The following is a 26,970-nucleotide window of genomic DNA, read 5'->3' on the forward strand; positions in this document are numbered from 1 at the left end:
ATCAAACCTGCTGGAGATCATGTTCAAGACGGTGTTGTGGCTCGAGTGCTCGAGTCGAAATGCTCGAGTTACTTTAGAAAAAACCGAAATCACTTTATACGTGCCTTTAAAAACTGAGGAGTTCCCTCAATTCCTCTTGGATTCCATCATCAGACCAGAACCAAAAATAATACGGAAACACGCCTTGGAGGCAACTCCTTCCAAACAAAAAAAGAATTACTCAAATCTGATCACAGGTGCCGGAGTAATCGCTGAACATACTACATTTAAAAAATCATCATCATCATTATCATCAAAACAATCATCATCATCAGGTCTACTTCATCAGAGTGGTGGTTTTCGGGAGAAAATGCTCGAGTTGCTTAAGAAAACACCCAAATCACCATGCATGTGCCTTTAAAAATTGAGGAGTTCCCTCAATTCCTCATGGATCCCATCATCAGAAAAGAACCAAATTAAATTGGGACCTCCTCCTTCTATGAAATGGAAGTCGGTTAAAAATAGGAAATGGCGGGTCAATTCGCGGGAGAATTCTTCGTTCTTAGCGTCCTTATTTTAGAGTGGATGCTTTCAGTGCGATAATCCGCAAACGTACCGCCTCTCTCATGCGCCGGGTGCGTGACAGTCTTTCCAACAGCCTGCTTCAGCCCGTCTCTGGATATCCTGCTGATACATATTGAAGCCACTGGAGTGACCTACATATAGGCTCTAGAGGTACTACGAGTATTATGTGTTATTACTAGTATAACATTATTACCTATAACCTGTATTTGTAATTTAATTTATTTGTAAAATGTGTATTAACTTTGTTGGCTTGTGATTTAATTTGTTTCTTTTGACATGTCATGTTGTAAAATTGATTGTCATTTATTTATTTATTTATTTTGTTTTGTTATTCAATTTGATGTACTTATTGTAATTTAAATGGTTAATAGGGTAATTCGCCAATAACTGGCCAGCCTTCAATAACTAGCCACCTCATGCTAAAATGAATTCTATTTATAGGTGAATAGAATTCATTTTTAGTTTAGGGTGGCCAGTTACTGGAGAATTACCCTATGGACATGTATTTTAATTTTAAACTCATTAATTATAATGATTACATTATCTTTAATATATTTTCTATGGACATTACAAAGGGTCAAAAAAAGTCGGAAATAAACATTTTGAATAGAATAGAACTAAATAAACCACTTTCTGGTATCTGATTCTTCCGTAATTCGGGTGAAAACGCAATAATATGCTAACATGGAACTAATCTGATGAAGCAGTCGCAAGGTAAAAATATAAAACCCACCGAGTTTAGGTCTCGAAATGTAATTTAGAGTCATGTCATTAAAAGTGTGTATCACAAAACATTTTTTGACAGTAATTTTTCGTCGTAAATATGGATATTAATGATCGGTTATTATTAAATTATAGATGATTTGTACGACTGATTAACTACAGTTAATATAACCTTATAAGTTGTGTAAAATCAACACAAAACTTCACACTAAAACACCATCACACCCGCAGATGATGTTTTGGTACCTCTTGTAATATTTTGAGTGCAAACACGTTTGTACTCTAGTAGCATATTAATCATATTATACAAGTTCTTATATCATACTGGAACTAGTTATTAGAACATGTGCGTCAGTAGGTAGCTACGTAGATGGCCAAGCTGATCAGAGCTAACAGCTAAACAACAGATAAAATTAAATGAGACATGGGAACTGTGGAAAGAAACCAGATTTCGCGAGTGACAAATTCCCTTAGGTTATTTTCTGTTTGATATCATTCAAATTAACTTTCTGACAACATTTTAAATTTTAACCTTTTCGCCGCCACGTCAATGATGTACGTAACTAACAAAACACGATAAAATTTGACCCAGTAAATGAGATGACTTGGCACTTTTTCGCGCATCTTGGACGTCACCTGGCACTACTTTTCCCCCAATTAAAACGCCTGGCAATATTATATTCGAATTAAATACATAATTAGCTATTATATCACACCAACCTCAGAGCTCTATAAATTGTACACCTTCAATTTATTTGACACCTCTCTCACCCACCGCTGAACAGCTGCCAGGCGCCCTAATTAATTAATAATGATAGTATGGCACACTAACTAGAGGGTAGCTAAGCTCTCCGTCTATAAGTGTCATCAACGCCAAGCCACAAATTGCAAGTAAACAACCCGTAGGTATAACATATCAAGTCGTGGCGTGTGGGGCACGAAATGTACTGACTTTATATCAAGTCAATGGCGGCGAAAAGGTTAAAAATACACATGTATGTAAGATCAACACAGGGTAAGTGTGGCATACGGGTAAGTGTGGCTGGCCATCATATTGGGCCTGTTTACATATTCATAGTAGCTACCCATACAACCATTTCCAGTCGCCGTTACGACGCGGTGTTGACACATCTTGTGTCGACACCGTCTGTTTCGGTCACAATTCCAGTCGCAGAGTCGTCGCCGTGTCGACACAGTTACCAGAAATGGGGAAGGGTCGACACATGACACAAAGTGACATAAAGTGTGGTCGCCGTGTGCACACATTGTTTCGGGTTTGCGACTACTTTATGCCAAAATCATTCGTTCATTCGTTCATTTTGTTCCTGTCAAATGGAAACTGTCAGATGGAAAAATACTTAAATAAAAATAAGTGACATTAATACGCCATCTCTAAAACGGATTACAAGACGTAATTATATATTGTTTGCATTTATATTACAATAGGACTTAAATTATTATGGGGAATTAAACTGCTCGAGTGATTTGATAAACTAAGTGTAATATAATCAACGCGCCACCACATTGTTTTAGTTTAGCCGGAAATGAAATTGTTTACTTCTCAGTGCCTGTGTTCATAACTATATTATTTGAAGCATTTTTAGTACTTCGATGCGTATACTATACTTAAATAACAGAAATAACGCTTTACATACTACGAAACTTGTTAATTATGATGTATAAATATGGTTTAAGGCTGAGAAATATTGCAGTCACAAAGTAGTTGCAATGTTTCGACTTTGTGTCGACTCTGTGTTGACACATGACACGCGCTGTCAAAAGTAATAACAAAGTTACTGGTATGTTACTGGATTTGCAAAATGGCTCCTTGTGTTGATTTGTTTTCAGATATTCTCAAAGTGTAAAAATGCCGTGGTCAGAGATGGGCATTAATCGATTAACTGTTTATTCGACTAATTAATGGAATAAAAAAAGTTAATTCTCAAATTTTAATCGCGATTAGTTTAGTCGACCTAACATAGATTGAAATTGAATTAATCTGAATATTAATCGAATAAATTATCGATTAAATCTCGATTGAAAGTTGACAGGGGGCCATTTTTGTACGTAAAAATAATAGAAATGTCTTGCATGCAGATGGTAGCAAAACACTTTGTCATAAAAGTCGAGATGGGTGTCGATATATAGGTTTTAGGGAGTGCCGATTTCGAAAATAATGACCATTTTGGAATCCGAAATGGCGGCCATGCACTATGTCATAAAAGTCGTCATGGGTGTCGTTTTATAGGTTTTGGGGGGCGCAGATTTCGAAAATGATAACATTTTCAATTTAAAAATGGCGGCAATGCACTATGTCATAAAAGTCGTCATGGATATCGTTTTATAGGTTTTAGGGGGCGCAGATTTCGAAAATGATGACTATTTTGGATTCCAAGATGGCGGCCATGCACTATGTCATAAAAGTCGTCATGGATGTCGTTTTATAGGTTTTAGGGGGCGCAGATTTCGAAAATGATAACATTTTCAATTTCAAAATGGCGGCAATGCACTATGTCATAAAAGTCGTCATGGATATAGTTTTATAGGTTTTAGGGGGCGCAGATTTCGAAAATGATGACTATTTTGGATTCCACTTTTATGACAAAATACGTAGCCGCCATCTTGGATTATAAAATGATCATCGTTTTCGAATTCTGCACTCCCTAAAACCTATAAATCGACATCCGTGACGACGCAAGTTATCTTTATTTTCAGATCTAACAAATTGCTACAGAATACAAAGGACAAAAAAGAAGCGAGGAGGTAATGAAACAAGCAAAAATACAGATGATTCCTCGACGCAATTGGGTGATTCTTAAATTGTGTCCAGATTTTTTTTGACATAAAAGTTTTTATTTTTCACATATTACTCTCACAAGTTCCGTGACATTTCGACCTTGTAATTTTTTAAGTAAATGTTTTTGTTTATCTATGAGGATCTCACTAGAATAGTATAATCAAGGTATGTTTATATTTGATGAATGAAATAGTAACGCAAAAAAAAAATATATTTGTGTCTTATATTCCTGCCGAAGACTTTTATTTTACCTTTTCCTTCTACACAAGTTTGGCCAAGTAATAAGAATTTAGGGCTCTCAATTTTATTTTGACTTCTACAACAGTAAAGCTATGAGGCCATGTTTGGTATCGTTTTCGTATAAATTCGCAGTACCAAATTTAGTTAAGGTATCACATTGACACCATTCCGAAGTAAAAACATATAAACTTATTAAAATACTTTCTTTTAAACTCCTCTTCACGCTTAAACTGCTGAACAGTTTTAATTTAAATTTGGTACACATATATTTTGAGTCCCGAGACAGGATATAATAAGTTATCTCAAAAATCATCCTTTAAAGGTGTGAAATGAGGTGTAGGGGGGAATTCAGAATTGACTTCTTGAAGTTAATACTGTTTAAGTTTAGGTTTGAAGTCATGTTTTTTCATCATTTTTAACTAAATCAAAGATGTAGACCATCCCAAATTTCATATAAATCGGTTCAGCGGTTATTGATTTCCCGTACAAATTTCCACGCCACTTTTCACACCTTCAAAAGATGATTTTGGTTATAAGATCTATCCTATGTCCTCTGTTCCGGGACGCAAACTATTTCTATACCAAATTTCAACGAAATCGGTTCAGCGGTTAAGCGTCAAGAAGAGTTTCAAAAAAACCGGCCAAGTGCGAGTCGGACTCGCGTATTAAGGGTTCCGTACATTAAGTCCGGCTCGCGCTTGACTGCACATTTCTAATAGGTTTTCCTGTCATCTATAGGTAAAGAACTATTTTGTGTATTCAGACGGACATACATACAGACGCACGAGTGATCCTATAAGGGTTCCGTTTTTTCCTTTTGAGGTACGGAACGCTAAAAAGATTTATTTTTATTTTGTGGAATGGTGTCAATTTATACGAAAACGATACCAAACACGGCCTAGCACCTTCACTGATATAGATATATCAAGATAAAATTGAGAGCCCTAAATAAACTTTCAAGAGCTGATATCTCAAAAACTATTCAACATATCGAAAAAATTGACTGAATAAACTTGTAACAAATTAAATTAACTTTCATTTTGTATAAGTGGCCATGTCGCTGAGATGCATAGTTTCCGAGATATAATCGAAAAACGGGAAAATGGGACCTTCAAAGCCCCTTCTCTCCCCCCCGCTCAAGGGCTACGGCCGGGGACTTTTGATATGTTCACCTCCTAACTTGTCAAACCGAGTTACGGAGTCAAAAATTGTGTTCCGAGCATTTCCCTCTACAACTTTTGGAGCATTCGTTGCCTGAGCTAAGTAGCTTATTGAATTTCTTTAAAAACTTTTCTGTAAAAGGTTGACGGGTGTTGGGTATTTATATGGTTTCGGTCGATTATTATCATTTGCATTGCCCATGATGACTTACTAGAATTACGAGCACACGAGACACTAATAGTAGTTTGACAAACCTTGGTTTTCAAGAGGTATTTTATATTGACATTTGCTGTCACAAATTTGCTGTCAGATTTAGTCGCAAACCGCACGCAAAGTGCACACAAATGTGTCGACACCTTGTTACGGAAAAGTGTAGACACGGCGACGACACTTTGTTTCGAAACAATTCTAGACACATTGTGTGGACTCTGTTACGACACATCTGACATTTAGTTACCACTTTGTGATTCTGCGACTGGAATGGTTATATGGGTAGTAGCCAATGTATACATACCCGTATTGATCTGGTGACCATGACCACGCTATATTATATTTCCTATACTGAGCAGTATAGGAAATATAGCCAAAAAAACTATAGCTATTAAAATCTTAAGTATTTTCTTTTTAGATTATAAACTGACCGACGATTGACTTTAGTCACATCTAATGAAAAGTGAAGACAGAACCTAAGATGGAGTTCACCGGTTCAGTAATAGCGTAATATACACTCTTGCTCACAGAGACCGAGGTCATATTTTTCAGAGAATACCTACAGATGGCGGGAGCGCATTCCATTTCTTAGCAGTCCGCACCAAAAAAGACGGGGCAAATCTTTTCGTGCGAACAAATTAAATATGTTGACAAAGAACGGGTACATACGCTCCCCGCGCTTGGACTTCCGATGACGGAAAGGGGAAGGTGGGATCAGTTCGTGCCGTTCTTGTGCGCACCCCCCACAATGTATCCGATAGACAAGCGACTCAACTTTAGCGAGTTAAATTGCGTAAGATTCCATTTCCCCTTCGTACAATATGCGATGTTATAAGACAAGTTGTTCAACCTAGATTATGGTTACGTTAGCTGATCTATCATAGTGTAGACATGAACCTTTAATGATCTTTTAATGATTGCTTTAACTTAGGTACTCAACACGTAAGATGCACGTACTAGTTATATTACCTTAACCGTCAAACACATATATATGCGATCAAATGTAGGTATCTGATCTCTTCAACCAAACTTATCACAAATTTATTAGGACATAAACGGCCTGCATAAATTGAAAACTAGTTTTTATGTGCATCGGCACTATAGCATAACATTTTTTTTGTTGGACATTTTGAATGATTAAATAGTGAAAACTAGTTTTAGTGAAAACGCATTTTGATTGAGGCTTACGGAAAAATTGTTTTAATTAGGGAAAACGCATTTTCATTAAAAACTTAGTCTTAACCTTTTAACCGCCATATAATTTTTCATCGAGCGTGCTCTTGTCGCCAGGGGTACAAAGTTATACGAAGTTTAGACTTATTTATCAGCCCGCGGCGACATGAGCTCGATTTTGTATGTCTTAATATCAGTCTAACGGCGGTTAAAAGGTGCAACCTAAAGGTCCTTTACTTCTAATTTAATGTAGATTAAATTCTAATATCTACAACAATTGATCGTTCTTGGTGTCCATTAGTACGTGGTAGGTACCTCCGTTACAAGTTTCAACGGGCACGTGAAATTAATTCATTATTAACCCTGCAAGTTGACCTTTCAATACCGAACGCGCCAGTTAGAATGAGATTAACTTCACAAAAATATTTACAACGTTAAATTTCCAAGCACTGCTTTGTCTAAGTCTCAATCAAAGGTTAAGGAAAATTTTAAATTAACTTACAAACTACAATCGTATAATTCACACGGCGTCTAGAGTTAGACCAAGAAAAGTCTGCAGCGATTTTGATAGCCCACGCAGTGCAAGTGTTATTTACACGTCATAATTTCATAGAAATTTGACGTTTAAAATGACACTTGCACTGCGTGGGCTATCAAAATCGCTGCAGACTTTTCTCGGTCTGACTCTATGCTGGAAAGTCGTATTGTGAACGGTTTTAAAAGTTGCCATACAAATTTGGCTGTCACTGCGGTATTAGATAAAATCCCGTATACGGTATATGGGAAAAATTTACGCCGTGCGAACCTAGCCATAAATTTTAATTCCACTTGACAAAAAAAAGAAAATATGCCCAACTGAATGATGTTATTTTTAGCATACCTTTTAAAAGTTATTTTAAGACTCAAGATCAACAACGAGCCAACAAACCTTAGACCTGTTTAGTTAACTGGAAATCAATGAGGTCATTATGTTATATTTTTAGAACCTAATAATTTTCCATGATATTTATATTTATTTAATACTAATGCACTAATGTCAATCAAAATCTTGCTCAATATTGCCTACCATGCAAAACATTGCCCGGCTTAAAAATCTCTACCTAAAGGGGCCCACAGATTACAAGTTCGCCGGACGACATCAGCCTCAAAGAGTATAGGTTAGACCAAGAAAAGTCTGCAGAGAGATTTTTGACAGCACACGCAGTGCAGGTGTTATTTTAAACGTCATACTTCTATGAAATTATTGATGAGCCCTGGCAGTGGTGGTGGTGTGGTGGAATAAGAAAGCTTCAGGAAACTTCAGATACTTTTATTAAATAAAATAAGAGCTTACAATACGTGCAGACGAGTACAGGCGCATTATGAAAAGAGGGACCATAGATAACACAGACAGCCCTTATAAAGTATTAAACCATAAACAATGTAGAAGGGTGGATAAATAAATTAAAGCTTTCCATACATTGTCACTTCCCCTCACACTTCACATTATGTAGAAACTAAGATTTGAACACTATCAAATTATATAAAAAAAAAACAAGTTTATAAGCACGATTACTATACTACATTTCTCAAGTTCAAATCATACACAAAGTTAGAGTGTTTAAGACCTGAAAGACCCTTAGTCAAAATATCAGCTAACATTTTATCTGTAGGCAAATACTTAGTTGTTATATTACATTTTCGAACTATATCTTTAACAAAGTGATATTTCAGATCTATGTGCTTTGTTTTCTTATGACAATACTCTCTTATTTCTAGAAGTCTCAACGCACTCTGGTTGTCGCTATAAAGTGTACAACATGAATGTTTTTCAAAAATTTCATTCATGAAATTTCTGATAAAACAAAGTTCCCGGCAAGCGTCACCCAGAGCTAGATATTCAGCCTCTGTACTACTAAGGGCAATACAACGTTGCTTGCGCGACTCCCAGTTCACAGTTGAGTCACCTATTTTAATCACAAAACCACTATAAGATTTTCTATCACAATCGTTAGCAAAATCAGCATCTGCGAACACTGAAATGTTAAAATTCCCACTTTTAACAAATATAAGACAATAATCAATTGTCCCAGACAGGTAACGCAATACTCTCTTAGCTGCTATCCAATGATCTTTAGTGAAACAATTACAAAATTGACCCAACTGAGACAAAGCATATGAAATATCTGGCCTAGTACAAACTGACAAATACATGAGACACCCAATTAATTCTCTAAATGGATAAACATTTTCAGATAAACAGTCTTTATCATTTATGGGTCTCTCGAGTTTACAGTTAGCTGCCAATGGACTTGCAACACTCTTACAGTTTGACATATTCAATTTAGAAAGCAATTTCTTAATGTAATCTGATTGGGACAACTTTAATATCCCTTTTTTCTTGTCTCTAGACACTGTAATACCTAAACAATTTCTTAAATTTCCTAGCTGCTTAGAATCAAATTCTGACTGTAATAAATTACATAACAAGTCTTTCTCACTTTTACTATTCCAAAATATATAAAAATCATCAACATAAAGGGCTATCATTGTTAAGTTACCATTAGATTTCTTAGTGTAAATACAAGGTTCACATTTGCTTTGCATGTAGCCATTATTTATCAAAACATTATTTACTTTATTATTCCAGACCCTACTTGCCTGTTTTAAACCATACAAACTTTTATTTAAAAGGCAAACTTTATTTTTATTACAGGTAAATCCTTTTGGCTGTTCCATATAAATCTTTTCAGCCAGGTCTCCATGAAGAAAAGCAGTACATCTACATGTTCAATTTCCATATCTAACTCATTAGCAATACAAAATAACAAACGCATGGTTGAATGCCTGACTACAGGTGCAAATGTCTCTTCATAATCGATACCTTGTTTTTGTGAGAAACCACGGGCTACCAATCGAGCTTTATAATTAACGTCCCTGGTATCTGAAAAATCATTTTTTATCTTAAAAACCCACTTACTTTTAACAATATTTTGGCCCGAGGGCCTATCTACGAGGGTCCATACATTGTTGGATAATAAAGAATTATATTCTGACTGCATGGCAGCTAGCCATTCCTCCCTATGGGGACTAGACATAGCCTCCTCATAAGTTTGAGGTTCATTTGTTTGAGATGAACAGACAAACATAGACGAATCAGACAAATCATAATCAGTGTACCTTGCTGGTTTGTTGAGGCGTGTACTCCGTACGGGGCGTTCGCTTGCCGACGCAGACTGCAGTTCGGTTGGCGCACCTTCCCCTCGAACGTCACGCACGTCACAGGATGACGCTGATGATTGCTGACCACTCCAGCTGTCAGACACAGGCTCCGGGTCGAACAGTGTGTCCTGCCCATCAGTGATGTGGGCATCGGAGGATGCTGATGGTGAGGGCTGGCCAGGCCCACTGTCATCAGCAGCACTGCTCCACGACAGGTCCTTGTCTGAAATCATACCATTGCTTGCATTAGATTTATCATCAGAATCATTGTCTAAACAATTACTTTCCAACATGTCAATATTTAAAAAATTATCATTTGTTAAATTATCTTCATTTAATTGTGTTTCACACAAATTATCATTCATTAAAACATTATTATTACCTGACTGTGTTATACACAAATCATTATTTACTAAAACTATATCTCTTGACTGTGTTTTACACAAGTCAAGATGGACAACATCAGCGGGGACAGGTTTAGTATTTTTACCCCAATCAATAAATTCAGTTTCAAAGAACACAACATTTCTAGATATAATGACTTTCTTGGGATTCAAGGGATCTAACAATTTATAACCTTTAGAATGATCAGCATAGCCGACAAAAATGCAATGTTTTGATCTAGAATCTAATTTGTCACGCTTGCTTTCATCTATTAACGACAATGCCTTACAGCCAAACACTCGCAAATGACTCAAATCAACTTTATTGCCTGACCACGCTTCCTCAGGTGTCTTACCGGGTACAGCATTTGTGGGCGACCTATTTTTTAAATAGATGGCAGTTGAAACTGCTTCAGCCCAAAACTGCTTGCCGAGGCCTGACTCCTGAAGCATGCTTCGTGCTTTTTCAAGAAGAATACGATTTTGAGATTCACTTACACCGTTTTGTTGTGGGCTGTAAGGTACAGTCGTTTCATGCACTATACCTGCTTTCTGTAAATAATCCCTGAATTTTTGACTACAATATTCCCCACCGTTGTCACTGCGAAGCCTCTTTATAACACAACCTGTTTGCTTTTCAACAGTAGCTTTAAATAATATGAATTTGGACATTACCTCAGATTTATTTTTCATGAAGTATCCAACCACCCGTCTAGAATAGTCGTCAGTGAAGGTGAGCAAATATCTTGATCCACCAAGACTGCATACAGGGAACGGACCGCACACGTCCGAGTGCACAAGCTCCAGGATCTGTTTGGCGCGCGTGGCCTCCCCTTTGGGAAAAGCCACCACTTTTTGCTTCCCCTCAGCGCATGACACACAGCTTTGCAGATCATGCTCTTGAAAGGCTAGGCCAGAAACCATCCCTCGGAGGGTGCACATACCTCTGTAGCTCAAGTGCCCAAGTCTCTTGTGTAGCACGTCCACAGGCACTTCCTTGGTTGACACATTCGCTACCTGTGAATCATAAGACATGCCTACCCCTTCATTATCCACACAATAGACCCCGTTAACTCCACTGGCACTAAGAAGGACAGTGCTTTCTCTCAAAACAAGGCATTTATCTTTTAAAAATTTTACACAAAGGGCCTTCTCACATAATTTACTAACGCTTATTAAATTGGTTGAGAGCCCGGGTACAAACATGACATCTGTTAGAGTAACAGAACCTTGCTTGGTTTTGAAAAACACATCTCCCCTACCCTTACAAGTTAACCTTTGTCCATTTGCAACAGTTACACTTTCAGACAGGTTCTTAAAGTTTATAAAGCTACCGAAATCTTTCCACATGTGGGAACTACACCCCGAATCAATTAACACTTGATTAACCTTAAATTGATTGTCCACACTCGTTGCCACTAACACCACGTGTTCGTCGTTTTTAGGTTTCTTCTTGTCGTTTCGAAGTTTATAGCATTTTGACTTTATATGGCCTAGCTTATTGCAGTAATGACATTTTCTTAGCTTATTCACATTTGATCGAACGGTAAGCGCTGCATCAGGAGAGTCTTGACTGCCACGTCGATGCTCTTCCTGTAAGAGCCGGGTACGCACCAAATCACTCGTGAGTTTTGCAGATATATTCGCCGACTCTAAGCTCGATACTACGATGTCGAAGTCCTGCGGCAGTCCACTCAGCAACATCTCTGCGACTTCCTCATCCTCAATCGTTTTACCAATATCGGCAAGTTGCTGCACTAACGTGGTTACTCCGTCTATATATGAGGTCATGTCAGAGAAATCAGCATATTGTGTGCGATGTAGCTGCCGTAACAAGGATACCCTTCTATAAAAACCTTTGTCTTCAAACACGCTGGCCAGGTTTTTCCATGCTTCCTCTGCCGTCTTCGCGATGCGTACATATTGAAGGCATGCGGGTTTCACCGACAAACAAATCCGTGCTAATGCTTTTTGAACTTTAGCAGCGTCCGCTTCGGTGCCTTTAATACAATTACTCAAACCTTCGATGTTTAGCGCCATCTCCATGTAAAATTTCCATGTGGACCAATTCGAGATTCCTTCCAATTTACTGAAGGTGTACAGCCGCAACTCTTCTGTCATTGCTATATGATTTGATGCGTTCACTGTTTGAGATGAGCCTTGTAGATTTTTGAGGTTACCTTTGTCATGCGGCACGGCGGCGATTCCGGCGTTCCAACCACACCACTTTAAAAAAAAACTCGTAGTACACTCGCTGGGTCTATAACCTGATGAGCCCTGGCAGTGGTGGTGGTGTGGTGGAATAAGAAAGCTTCAGGAAACTTCAGATACTTTTATTAAATAAAATAAGAGCTTACAATACGTGCAGACGAGTACAGGTGCATTATGAAAAGAGGGACCATAGATAACACAGACAGCCCTTATAAAGTATTAAACCATAAACAATGTAGAAGGGTGGATAAATAAATTCAAGCTTTCCATACATTGTCAATTATGACGTATAAATAACACTTGCACTGCGCGTCTGTCAAAATCTTTGCTGACTTTTCTTGGTCTGACTCTAATAGTATGTATTATATTATCAATTTATCAGTCTGTCAGTTAATCGCACAAGGTAAGAGCGGTTTCGCACTACGTCCGATCCGAATCCGATCCGAACCCGTGAAAATATGGTCCGTAGTAGCCGTAGAACTATTTCTATGGTAACTTACGCATTAGATCCGATCTCCGTCATCGGCGTCATCCGATTTCTTTCCGTCATTCAACGTGTGCGGTGCGTAACTTACCATAGAAATAGTTCTACGGCTACTACGGACCATATTTTCACGGGTTCGGATCGGATTCGGATCGGACGTAGTGCGAAACCGCTCTAACAGTGGCAAATAACTGACAGGCTGATGTCGTCCAACGAACTGGCCGCGTAGCCAACATGCCAATCGCACGATCCGTAGCGACCGAAACGCAACTGTCCCTGACTGATAGAGACACAAAGCGTTTCATTTGTTTAAGCGATAGCGATTTTCACCTTGGCTAGGCCGGCTGGTAATCTGTGGCTCTGTGGGCCCCTTAACAGCTGTCTAAGGGGAAGGTGGGGAGGCTTCGTACGCTTTTTGCTCTGAGCCTTGTACAGAAAGGAAACTTCCTACAAAACCGGAGTTTACAAGCGGTTCAGGGTCGAATTATGCTGCCTTCTTCTAATATATGGCACTAGACCTTTCCGCTATTTAGGGTTGTCAAAATTCAAGCCATTATCTTATTTGTGGTCGTGCACGCAAAGGGACGTCAATTTGTGTCAACCCTAATAATTGCTCGGAGCAATACTGAGCCGAACGGAGCCGAGTTTGCCCGAAGGGAGGAGTTTCGCACCCCTGGTAAAATGTTTTTTATGACTAGAATAGCCCCGGGCCATTAGCCAAAGAAAGATTAAATAGCTCGTGAATTAGGTAATAGTTATAGCAATTCGGAAAATACCTGATATCGTTAAAATATGACGCTGTAGACTGCGGTTTTCTACACACACGACACTTTCTGAAACCGGAGGACATGCCGCGAAAATTGTTATCGTTCGATTAGATAATTAAATTAAATTAAATATAATTTATTCTCAGGCATCTAAGGCCCGTAGAAACATACCTTACAAATGGTACTTTTCTTAATGTGTGAGATCAAACTACTGAAAAATATGTTTTTTAATGATGATTAATGCGCTTTCGCTCTTAGCAAAATAATCCTAAAAATTTGAGAAAGTATTGGTTATTGCTAAACCGAGCGTCATCTGACCTTTCAAGTCTTCCAACCCATATAGGAAATTAGGCCTTATCAAAGTGGAATTCGATATAGACCAAGATCTCTAGAACTGTGTCGTACGCAGACTTATTAGACCTCAGTTTGAATTCTGATCCTTGTAGTGGTGTTTCTAGGCTTCAAGAAACTCGATATTGCCAGGTTGAAAAGTTGTGCCGTCACCCCCAGCAGCCTCTTGAATTTTTTTTCTTACAAAGTTTCATACATTCGTTTTTGAAGAAATTACACCCTACTCACAAATTGGACTTAAGTGAGTCATCTCATCTCTTAATGAAATAAATTTAAAGTATGTTTACATTGACATATTTTGGTTTTACAATAAATACAGTTAGATGTATAGGTACTTTCGTACAGCGGTATACCACCATTTTACGGTCATTTTTAGCTCGCCAAAAACTCATTTGCGATCACGGCAGGGTTATGGAAGGTTACATAAAAAAATACTAAATTAAATCAAATCGTTTGCCTTAAAACGAGACACTTTTACTTCCGACTTCCAGATATACTCTAAGATCAACGCAGAAATTATATAAACTAACCAATTAAATATAGAACGATATAGACTTTTAATTGGTCTACTCATTACCGCAATGGAACTGACCAAAGGTGAATAAAATGTCACAGTTTGAAGCACGTGGACACAATATTTTACGTCAATTCCAAAAAATAATGAGTCTCGGTTCGTTGGGATGATGGAAGGTGAAGTTGAAATAATTCTTGAAATACTATACCTATTTAAAAAGTGATTTGGGTCATTTGGGTACCTCATTTTTTTGGAATCTGCTGATTATATCCAAACCGGAACTAATGAAAGTAATGAACGATGCATATTTAGTTAATTTAGGGATGCGCTCTCTTTATAAATACTTTTAAAAACCGGACAAGTGCGAGTCGGACTCGCCCACCGTGGGTTCCATACTTTTTAGTATTTGTTGTTATAGCGGCAACAGAAATGCATCATCTGTGAAAATTTCAATTGTCTACCTATCACGATTCATGAGCATGAGATACAGCCTGATGACAGACAGACAGACGGACAGACAGACAGTGGACTCTAAGACTAAGTCTTAGTAATAGGGTCCCGTTTTTACCCTTTGGGTACGGAACCCTAAAAACGATTTGCACAAACATAATAATATGCAATAGTATTAATAGGTACCATTGGTATTTAATAATTTGGTATAATATATGAAATATTTAAATTCTTGAATACAAGTTTACTTGTAGGTACGTGTCAGAATAGTCTGCATTAGTATTTCGGCGGGCATGCCTTGGAGTTATTTCCCTCTATCTCGGATGACCTTTGAAGAAAAACAGCTGCTAGAAAATGCCCTACGACATCAAGTCCTGTTATTTTTGCATTTAATATTTTTTTTTTAAATAGGCAATAATTAAATGTATAAAAATATATAAAAAGGCACACATTTTACTTTGGGGCTGTCCATAAATTACTTCATCGTTTTTTGACGATTGTTTGACCCCCCCCCCCCTCCCCCCCGCCTAAAGTCATCCAAAAATCATGCTTCGAATGACCCCGTTTCCTCCTACGTCATGCTACCATTATCCGATGTCCAGACCCCCCCCCTTAATTTGAAATGACGTAATTTATGAATAGCCCCTTTATGGTTTTTTGTAGCGTATCCGACATCCGATAGGACAGATATAGATGACCAGGCAATGTGAAAACTTCTTAGGTCTTAGGTAGACAATCTCTTATAAAGGTTTCAATAAGCAGAAAGTATCGTTTTCTAGGTAGATATGATAGCTAAGCCAACGTCGTTATTTCAAATTCAAATTTCTCAAACAAAAACACAAAAATAATTTTAACGGTCCATTTTAACATTCTATTTGTCCAGTTGTATAGTTAGAAATGTATTTAAAAATTGTATGGGTTATGTTCATAATAATCAAAAAATCGATAAAAGTCAAACGAAGGGGCATGGTTATGGTTAATATACCGACAATAAACTGTTTAAAAACATTTTTCATAATGTTAATATCCAGGGAGGAAATGGGGACTATGTTTGTATAGAAAAGCGGCCGGCTCCTTTCCTCTTAAGAGAAAAAAATCCTAAATGTTAATTTTAGTAGCGATACTTTTGGTCTACTGGGTTCTGAATGTTTATCAAATAGAAGTAATATCTCCGGAAGACATTTAGCTAACAGCGTTTTATTCGAATAATTAAATCAAGTTATTCGTTTTAACGTAACGTTGCGTATGTGATGGTGTTTGATCGTTGAAACAATATCGAATTACTAATGATTTACGCAAAATCAAACTAAATAATTTATATATGCGTATTGATTACCTATGTCCGGCCAAAGGGTACGTAGTGGTCGGTCGTGACGCCACGGACGTGTATATAGATCGATGCGCGGGAGGTTCAGAAATAGTCTCTCTTGAGACATCGAAGGCGTCCTTTGGGGATAACGTGCTTGTGTTATAGTGCCAGCCTAACTAAGAAGGGTGTTCACGGAACAATAAGGTAGGAAAGTTTTACATTTATAAGTGAAGGGGTGAAAGTTTCATCAAATTTTCAGTTACTTACAGAAAATGTTAACATGGTTAAACATGTTTTCTAATATTTGGTAAATGTTAAGAAAGTGGTGTAACATTAAAGTGGTTTTCAATATTAATCGGCACATCTGTATTTAATTATTTATTTCACTGAGGTGTGCAGGAATTTCTAGCAATCATATCGACTTTTTTAAAATAGTAGGTAAGTAACTTTAAAAAAAATATATGAATTTTAAATAACTCTTTTTCGTAATAAAATTTATCAAAAGTAGAAATCATTAAATGAACGAAGTAGGTAATACAATTTGTCAGTAGTTCATAATAACACATTAAATATCATGACTCACATATTTTAATAGAGATGTAAGTATACTCGTATTTATCTTTTATACCTACTTAAGTACTTAGTATTTTTAATGGATTATAATACAAAATTAGAAGTATTAACCCTAATTTAAAGTGAAATGAGTAGTTACCAAAGATGAAAGATTTAATTAGTATATAATGAAATCCTTCACATGTCGTACATGAAAACTTTGTCATTTCATCAAAGAATTAATTAAAAGAACGAAATAGTTGGCACCTTTATAATTTTTCCAAATCGGGATATCTGTTAAACTTTTTGTACTACTAAATCCAAAATAATTATATTGAGAAAAACATTGCACAGTAGTAAATATGCTTAATTGACTTAATTATAATGAATAAATAAAATAAAAGTATACCTACTTAGTGAACTTACACAGATTCTGTCAATACAATATATCACTTCTTACAAGTTCTCCGAAGGTCAATTTTATTTACTGCGAATACAGCAAAGTGACACCTCCCAATTTTATTGTTACGCAACTGTTCACAAAACCTCTAGTTCATACGAAGCCATATATATATATTCTAGCTATTAAAGTTCAAATTTAAACAGATAATTTTATACGACATGCACTTAAAGGATTAAGCTATTTGTCTGGCATTAATTTCCACCTCCATTAAATGTGGATTGAAATCCATTTCGGGGTCGAGTCATTAAGCGTTATCTAGCCTTGCTTACATTGCCTAGAACACGAAAATATGAGGAAAACTAATCGTAATATGTTACAACCAGAGTTCCACTTGCATGTGGTCCAAGTCAAGGTGGTATAAACACCTTGCACACGGACATAAAATAGAAAAAAAAAATGATTACCTACGGAGTGCAAAAACAAATAAGTTTAAATTCCGATTAGGTAATTAAATTGTACATGCATATGTTGTTATAGATATAACAAGTCTGCAACGATTTTGATAGCACACGCAGTGCAAGTGTTGTTTTTTGTCAAACTTCTAAGAAATTATGACGTATTTAATAACACTTGCACTGCGTATGCTATCAAAATCGTTGCAGACTTTTCTTGGTCTAACTCTCGCTTTTATAAATTTATTTTTGTTTTAATATTTGGGCATTTCTATTTAAAGTTGTAGGTAAGTACCTCCAACTTGTGTTACTATGCTATGAATGACGTGATTAACGAGCTTTTCCATTTTTACTGAGAAAAAAATGTCCCCAACCTTTTGGTCCATTTAGTTACGTTTTCGATACAATCTTCTATAATCGTAACAAAACGGACAAACAAAAAAGTTTGGGGACACTTTTTCTCGTACTAGGATCGAAAAAGCTCGTGATTCAGAGTGGAAATACCTAAAATGTCAATTCCAAAATATGAAATCCCAGTTGGGGTACATCAATCGAAATGCCTATTTACTGTATAGTATGTTAATATCCACTACAAAGAACATTATTATATTAGTCATTACATTTACAATGAAATCTAATACAGGACTAGGATTAAAAACATCTGCATACGCATAACCTTAGCAGCATAACTAGTTAACCCCGACGACTGAGAAGTGGTTCTTTATTACCTGCCTATACTCGTAATCTTGCACATTTAACTACGTATATGATTACTTTACATATATATCCTCCTTAGTCCCGGTCATTTTTGCAATTTTGAATTTGGAACCTTCTTTTATTCCGTTATAGTTCAAAATTCGATTTGATTTTGTCCTTTTAAAAGAACATTGGAACTTTAATTATATAGATTATTAGTTTTAACCACTTTAGCGATAGTTACAATATTAGGAGGTACCTACCTATAAAACTCCCGTGGGATTCGAACGTATTAAAATTATTTAAAACGGGTCACTCATGTACATATTATAGTCGAAAGACGCTCGACATGTTTCGATCCAATTTTCGAGGATTATCTTCACGGAGCAACGAGTCACTGGTGAGCGACTTAATACGTGAGTGGCCCGTTTAAAATAATATTAATATTTTAGGAGGTACCTACCTATAAAACTCCCGTGGGATTCGAACGTATTAAAATTATTTAAAACGGGTCACTCATGTACATATTATAGTCGAAAGACGCTCGACATGTTTCGATCCAATTTTCGAGGATTATCTTCACGGAGCAACGAGTCACTGGTGAGCGACTTAATACGTGAGTGGCCCGTTTAAAATAATATTAATATTTTAGGAGGTACCTGTACGTGATTGAAATAAGATAGAATAGTAGATTATATAGGCGACTAAGCCATCGGACAACCCAATCCTATATGTCGTAAAATCACATATAGAATGTTCAAAATATCAAAATCGGTTGTATGGCGTACTTCTCGTAATTTTGCAATAATGATAACAAATTATAGTATCAAATTTACATATTTGAAACAAGTTCGCAACGATTGACGTCACAAAACCTCACCTAACCTGTTCCAATAACATTGTGCCAAAAGGTTTAGAGCATCTTGCAACCGTAGATTAAAAGAATTTTAAGAAACAAGGATTTAATTTATTACCTACTTTTGAACCGGTATAGGAGTTCAAGCACTCATGTGCTACGTGACCATACGCGTATCAACAACTAAGTAATAAAACAAACGTTAAGAAAACAAAAGTATTAGTAAATACATTTATACTTTCCTAAAAACACAAATATCAGATTGTCAAATAATAAACGAATAGTATGATACATTTGAAGATTTCAGGGCGTTTATGATTTTTATGAATAACGGCATAAGTGCCCCTAAACTATCTGACAATTCTATGTAATCATTCGATTTCAAACCGTAATTCTTATTGTAGACATGCTTTCTTGTTTTAAATATAATGGCAAGTATGTTGCCGCTATATATGGACTTGGTGTATCTTATTCGTCCACATTATTCTGTTTTTTAAGCAGCATAGCAGTTTGTTAATTAAAGTTTGTCTTTGTTTACAGAGTAAATTCCACCAAAATGAGTTACACAGCAGCGGAAAGCGTTGCCGCGAGCAGCACGTGGGCGGCAACCAGCATGTTCTACATGCTCCTCGTGCCGGCCCTCATCCTCTGGTACGCCTACTGGAGAATGTCCAGGAGACACATGTACGAATTAGCCGAGAAAATCAACGGACCCCCTGGCCTACCCCTTATTGGAAACGCCCTTGAATTCACCGGCGGTTCTGATGGTAAGTGCCGAAAGCAAGTCAACAACAGTTCCATAGCAAAACAATAGTATTTTTGGCTGACAACTCTAATTAGGTTATTTTTCGAACTATTAAAACGATATCATAAAGGATAGAGGAGATTATGAAATACCAGGAGACGTGAGATCGTCATTAATGTCGAATTACCTGTTCTTCGTAGTTGTTATTAAGTGATTTATAAATACAAATTCTGGTAAAATTCTGGTGCAAAAATGACTACGCCTTACAATTTTCCATTAATGTTCTAGTACAGTCAGCTGCAGAGAAGACACTCGCTTTCATAGAATTTAAAGTGCTAAGCTAATAGTATTGCTGCCCGGTTAGCATGAGTTGCGATCTCGCGCGCGATTCCATACTTGAAGTCGCGCGCAAGAACGCAATTCATGTTATCACGTTGGACTGTACCTTATTTCATCCATAGCGTACAATCTAATTTATATTAACTACAGCCACAACTTCGCTATTAAATCTTAAAATGAAACTTAATTACATACCCGTTGTATATGTTTAGATATCTTCAAGAACCTCGTCTCGAAGAGCATGGATTACGACAAAGAGGGCATGGTAAAGCTATGGATCGGGCCCAGGCTGCTGGTGTTCCTGTACGACCCCCGGGACGTTGAGCTGATCCTCAGCAGCCACGTGCTCATCGACAAGGCCGACGAATACCGATTCTTCAAGCCCTGGCTTGGAAACGGTCTTCTCATCAGCACTGGTAAATCTTTAACACAACATTTGTTGCATCATACTTTGAATCTATAGCAGTTTTTGAATGACACTTCCATTTAAGGTCAAAAGTGGCGCTCTCACCGCAAACTGATCGCTCCCACCTTCCACTTGAACGTCCTGAAGAGCTTCATCGACCTGTTCAACGCCAACTCCCGAGCTGTGGTGGAGAAGCTTAAGAAGGAGACCTCAGACTTCGACTGCCACGACTACATGAGCGAGTGCACCGTCGAAATTCTGCTTGGTAAGTTACTTTGTTGGCCACTTTGAAAACTTCTTACAAAATAACCCATTTTCATTACCTCAGAGAGACTCCCCAAATATTTATATTTTAACCCATACGGATTAATATTTGTATATACTTAATATAATAAAAATACTTGTATATTAATTATATGCCAACATAAGTCAATAATATTATGGTTGCTTCCAATAATGATCGACGATCGTCATATCATATTATTACTAAGTAATTAAACAGAAAATAAGTCAATACTTTTAAAGAACACACATAAGCTAATTAACTAATACACGACGATGGAAAATTTCAAGTTTAATAACGTGGTTTTATAAAAGTCAGACCATAACGCCTAAATCTATTACGAGTATTAAATTGTTTATTAATTTTGTTATAAAGTTAAATCCTGTCTCGATAAGAACTTAAGCTATTACCAAATTCACTTAATTGAGTTTTAATAGGATTGCGCGTTTGTAAGGGCTCAAAATAACGTATCTCATATAATATTCTTCTCCAGCCGTGCTAAAGACGTACGTGCCGGTCGTATGTCTGTTTTACAAATTTAATCTCAGTATTTAAATTGTAAATGTGTAACAACATTAATCATCCATGACAAAGAAAAAAACAATTAAGAGGTACTTACGTCATGTTTGATTAACATACGAAAATTCGGGATTCAACAATAAAAATGTTCAATATTCTAAACTGACCTACTTACTATTCATCCCCACAATATATTAAAATAAAAATATGTCCTAAAATCCTGTGCTTCAAAAAAGTTGTTCTATAGAAATGAAGTGATTTCAATGTTTCTCACGTAGCTAGTGAAGCGGTGACAACATAGGCCATCGCCATTGCTAAGCGTGCTTTTGACGCAAATGATCACGTTTGCGAAACCTGCGAACCCAATGTTTTTATGTATGATGAGTGATTCGCAAATTCTCGTCTATCTAATATCTATCCTCACCTAACTTATATTTAAAGGTACCTATAAACTTCAAGCTTCTTACATTGTCAATAGTACACAGGCAGTATTATAAAATCTGCAATAATTACCGTGACACGTTTATAGCGATGCTGGAGAATCCAGTTTGCGATCAGCTCAGACTAATTTAAATAATGAACTTGTTTTTATCCGATGTTGTTAGATGAAGATAATTATTATGTTTGATAACGTATTTGCTGAATGATTTGCAAAAACACTCGATTAGTTTTCAAAATTATATTAAATGTTTATTTTACTAACTGTATGTGCGTAGGATGTAACTGGAAAGCTAAAATTATCTATGTTACTTGAATCACGGTAGCTAAATAGAGCATACCGTCCATTACCTTGCCTTCGCAGGTTGTTTACGACAACAATTACCCAGATTGTACGGAATTACTTCCTTGCAATGATACATTCAAGATAGATATAATTGTTTGTAACATTTATTATTGTATGACGGTCTAAGAGGAAATACGCGTAGAAGGTAAGCGCCCGCGCCGTGTCAAACGAGGCGACCCCCCACAGGCTCACGTCGCACCACATAATGGGCAGTTCTCGCCATCGACGGCGTCAACTGTTACTTGTAGCCCCATTATGATATTCGCTAAGCAACGAATTGAGTCCCTTGAAGGTTAATAGCTCTTTTCACCTTTAATGTTCACAGAAACCGCTATGGGAGTCAGCAAGAGCACACAGGACCAGAGCGGCTTTGAATACGCTATGGCTGTCATGAAGATGTGCGACATCCTGCATTTGAGACACACCAAGATCTGGCTTAGACCTGACATGCTTTTCGGCCTCACCCAATACGCCAAGAACCAAACCAAGCTTCTTAGCACCATCCACGGACTTACCAAAAAGGTATTAAATAAAATATTCAATTAATTCTTAAACGAAAACTAAATGGCGTATATAATTTAACAGGAGCTAAAGCATTAATTTTATGAGGTATAATATTTATGTCGTTTTTTTTTAACCTTCAGGTCATCTCAAGGAAGAAGGAAGAGTTCAAATCTGGCAAGAAGACCACCATCTTGAATGAGTACACTGAATCCAACTCATCTTCTGCCGAACCTGCTAAGGAGACGTCAGTAGAGGGTCTGTCCTTCGGTCAGGCCGCTGGTCTGAAAGACGACTTGGACGTTGAGGACAATGACGTTGGACAAAAGAAGCGTCTGGCTTTCCTTGACTTGCTCTTGGAGAGCTCGCAAAGTGGAGTCGTTATCTCCGACGAAGAAATTAAGGAGCAAGTCGACACTATCATGTTTGAGGTTATTTTTACACGTTATTTATAAATATTAGCCTATACGATGGGGAACTTAACCCATTTTATTAGAGTCTGGCAATAAGATTTAGAAATTGCGCTGTGCATTCAACTAGGTTTTATTTTATTATATTTACGCCGAAAAGCAGATTCGCGTTAGTAGTTGTTGAACTGAATTTATTTTGAATTCAGTAACAATGTGGATTCCCTTTCCGCCGAGTGAGTGAGCTTTAGTGAGAACTTGAGAAGTTATATAATATAAGTATTTTTAATTTAGGGTCACGACACCACTGCTGCCGGCAGCAGCTTCTTCTTGTCCATGATGGGAGTGCACCAAGACATCCAAGACAAAGTTATCGAGGAGCTCGACCAAATCTTCGGGGACTCCGACCGCCCCGCCACTTTCCAAGACACCCTTGAGATGAAATACCTCGAAAGGTGTCTCATGGAGACCCTCAGGATGTACCCGCCAGTACCTATCATCGCTCGACACATCAAGCAAGACATCACTATGCGTAAGTATTAAAACATTTGACAACACTCAAGAAATACATCTTATTTTTACAATTGATGAGAATGAGTCTAATATTAATTTTACATGCAGCATCCAACGGTAAGAAAATACCCGCCGGCACCACCGTGATCATCACCACATACAAGTTGCACCGCCGCCCCGACGTATACCCCAACCCCACCAAATTCGACCCCGACAACTTCCTTCCCGAGCGCTCTGCCAACCGCCACTACTACGCGTTCGTGCCCTTCTCCGCCGGACCCAGGAGTTGCGTCGGTAAGTGATCACTCTCATTTAAAATACTTTCTTACCTACAAATAAAAAGTAAATCTTCTACTATGATATTAATTAAATTTATTGCCAACAGGACGTAAATACGCTATGCTGAAGCTCAAGATCATTCTCTCCACCATCCTGAGAAACTTCCGCGTCCAGTCCGACCTCAAGGAATCAGAGTTTAAACTGCAGGCCGACATCATCTTAAAACGCGCTGAAGGTTTTAAAGTGAAGCTTCAGCCCCGCAAGAGGCTCGCGAAGGCTTGCTAACTCACGGGACTTTAACTAAAACGAATTAATTAATTGTTGGTAGGTACCCCTATTAGTAAAAGTGTTCACATTTTTACGGTTCTTAGAATTAGAACAGAGCTTGTGATACCAGTACTGACTAAATTATTGTTATTATTTTTAAGGACGTTGAAAAAATGGTGGTAGCATTCTTCACAGAATAGTAATAGATGAAAACTCGGTGCAAGGATGACTCAGTTAGCTCAATTGTGACTATCTTGTTTGCTCAAACTACTTGGTAATAAAACGTTTGTAAATAGCTAATATTATCTTCTTGTGATGACCCAATAAAAATTGGCATAGAAAAACAATCGTATTATTTACCTTATTACAGCCTGATGTGCCTTAGGAGACAAGTATTTTTTGCTCTATAAAGCATTTTCACTTGTCTCTTGCTGAACACTTTCACTTCTCTGCAAATTTTCCTCTCTTGCTTGCATCTCCATTTGTTTCCGTTCTAACTCCAACTTTGTTCTAAATTGATAATACCAAAAAATAAAATATAATTACTTACATTGTCATGATCTTAAAAATGTGTTAACAGTACAGAATATACATAGAATGTAGATGGGCAGATTTTTATTGTAATGCCTATTTCCTTCGTAGTTTCTAATAAACTTTGGCTGGTTTGAAGAGCTCCTCATACGAAATCAAAACTTGTTCCGTTAAGTTACGAAAATAATACTAAGTATAGTTCTTCGTAACTCAGCGGAAGATTTTTTAGGACATAAGGTAGGTAGGTAAAATTGCGCTAATATTGTACAAGATAGGAAACTCTATCTTTACACCAAATATTCTCGTAATCTGACAAAAAAAAATCGACAACAATACCAAAATCGGCCCAGACCTACCTTAACACATCCAATGGTGTTCGTCGATGCTGTGCGCACGGACAGGGCAAGAAGTTATGATGAATTCTCTTTATCCACCAAGGAGCAAGAGACAGCTTCCATTCAATAATCTTCATTGTAGCTATCGTGCAATCCTTGGCTTCCTTCAGCATACCGAAATATGACGCCATTTTCTCTTGACCTTAATTAAACAGAGTTAGAGAGAATTACAAGATAGCTTTTTAAAAATACCCTTGCTATACAGGGTATTTTTTTAGACCGGACACTGAACGCAGCTACCAGATCCTGCGCTGCTACGCAATAGTCTTAGCTTTTCACTAGACCATCCCTAACTTTTTAATATTATGGGCATTCACAGATTTCGGGAAAAATGCAATGGTCTTAGCTTTTCACTAGACCATCCCTAACTTTTTATTATTATGGGCATTCACAGATTTCGGGAAAAATTAGCGACAAAATAGTCAATTTTAACAAAAAAAAATTTGAGAATAGGCAATCGATTCCATTTCTACTTAGGATCAAAAAAAAAATCTACTCGGGATCAAATGCTTCTTAGTTTTAGCTTGAATTGCTTCATTAAAAAGTTAGGGAAGATCTTCTAAGACCATTTTGGTGTCAGCAAGGGATCTGGGAGCTGTTCTCAGTGCCCCATTCAAAGAATCCAACCTGTATACTTACGACGAAGGAAATATTAGCAATGGAGCGCAGCATACTAGGAGTAAAACGGATTGACCGAATCCCTAACTCTACGCTGCCACAGAATAAATAATAGTACTAGGTACAGAAGACTCACTCTCTAACAAAACGCGTCTGTTACGATCAGGACAGGTATGGCCGCTAGGTGGCGACAGCGCCACACGCAGCTTATGGCTAGCCAACAAAAATTGGTGTGGAACGGATGTACTTTTAGGTAGGTACCTGTAGCAAAGCGACGAAATCACGGAGTGAGCCACGCCTGACGCTACGCTCTAAATCGCGCATTACTGATGTTGGAACTAAGTCCGCCAAGCTGAAATGGGACTGGGCCGGCCATGTCTGCTGCATGCACCCACAGAGGTGGGCCAAAATAACCACGGTATGGGTGCCGCAAGACGGGCGAGGATCTGGTAGGCCCAGACGGAGATGGCGGGATGACCGGGACGCATATCTTAACAACTGGCCGGAGATTGCTCAAAACCGAGACGAATGGAGATGGAGGGGGAAGCCTTTGCCCGGCAGTGGGACACCGTATAGGCTTATATAATATAATTATGTAGGTATAAAAAATAATGAAAGTACCTGAAGATATCGCCATCATTAACCTCGATTGTTCCGCTTCCTCCTCATAAACCTCTGTTTTGTTGTCAAATATGATGCCCAACTCACTTCCAACATTACCAATATCCATCGATGCCTGTGCACCCGGCTAAAACAAGGAATTAATTTATTCAATTATATTGTAGATGTATTTTTTTAACGAAATATGGAAATCAATCTACACCTGCCTTCGTCTAATCTTTCCAACTGCTGTACTCTGTTGCACTCATTTCCAAATGATAAATTT

At 37.5% G+C, this 26,970-nt stretch overlaps 2 protein-coding genes and 1 long non-coding RNA gene across 5 annotated transcripts in view; 2 read left to right on the top strand and 1 right to left on the bottom strand.

Moving 5' to 3' along the window:
- The window catches only part of LOC134789411 (uncharacterized), a 550,672-nt gene that overhangs the window by 195,118 nt on the left and 328,584 nt on the right, over positions 1-26,970 (top strand). The gene's annotated exons all lie outside the window — the stretch shown is intronic.
- Positions 1-26,970, bottom strand: part of LOC134806819 (uncharacterized) — a 70,371-nt gene that overhangs the window by 18,262 nt on the left and 25,139 nt on the right. Inside the window, exons 8-10 of one of the 2 annotated variants that reach the window (XM_063780208.1) lie at positions 26,706-26,832; positions 25,428-25,608; positions 24,901-25,050 (exon numbers count right to left, since the gene is read on the bottom strand). In XM_063780208.1, coding sequence (XP_063636278.1) covers positions 24,945-25,050; positions 25,428-25,608; positions 26,706-26,832 — 414 coding nt within the window. In that variant the 3' untranslated portion in view covers positions 24,901-24,944. Of the gene's footprint in view, positions 1-24,693; positions 25,051-25,427; positions 25,609-26,705; positions 26,833-26,970 lie in introns of those variants that run through there. The other variant, XM_063780207.1, reaches the window with a different exon arrangement.
- Positions 16,591-24,887, top strand: LOC134806815 (cytochrome P450 4g15). Of its 2 annotated transcripts, XM_063780202.1 has the most exons (10): positions 16,591-16,742; positions 20,038-20,264; positions 20,794-20,997; positions 21,073-21,252; positions 22,899-23,095; positions 23,218-23,505; positions 23,776-24,013; positions 24,103-24,288; positions 24,380-24,597; positions 24,702-24,887. In XM_063780202.1, exons 2-9 carry the CDS (start codon positions 20,054-20,056, stop codon positions 24,556-24,558), a joined length of 1,683 nt encoding a protein of 560 aa, XP_063636272.1. In that variant the 5' UTR covers positions 16,591-16,742; positions 20,038-20,053; the 3' UTR covers positions 24,559-24,597; positions 24,702-24,887. The 2 variants fall into 2 exon arrangements, with proteins under 2 accessions (XP_063636272.1, XP_063636271.1); XM_063780201.1 differs by having other exon boundaries at positions 24,380-24,887.

The sequence above is a fragment of the Cydia splendana genome, chromosome 3 (genome assembly GCF_910591565.1).
Source record: "Cydia splendana chromosome 3, ilCydSple1.2, whole genome shotgun sequence".
Lineage (NCBI taxonomy): Eukaryota > Metazoa > Arthropoda > Insecta > Lepidoptera > Tortricidae > Cydia > Cydia splendana.

Excerpts from the sequence above, each read along its gene's own strand:
- LOC134806815 (XM_063780201.1), top strand. The coding sequence starts at position 20,054 with ATGAGTTACACAGCAGCGGAAAGCGTTGCCGCGAGCAGCACGTGGGCG. Across the intron at positions 20,265-20,793 it reads ATTCACCGGCGGTTCTGATG|ATATCTTCAAGAACCTCGTC; the intron begins GTAAGTGCCGAA and ends GTATATGTTTAG. Across the intron at positions 20,998-21,072 it reads CGGTCTTCTCATCAGCACTG|GTCAAAAGTGGCGCTCTCAC; the intron begins GTAAATCTTTAA and ends CTTCCATTTAAG.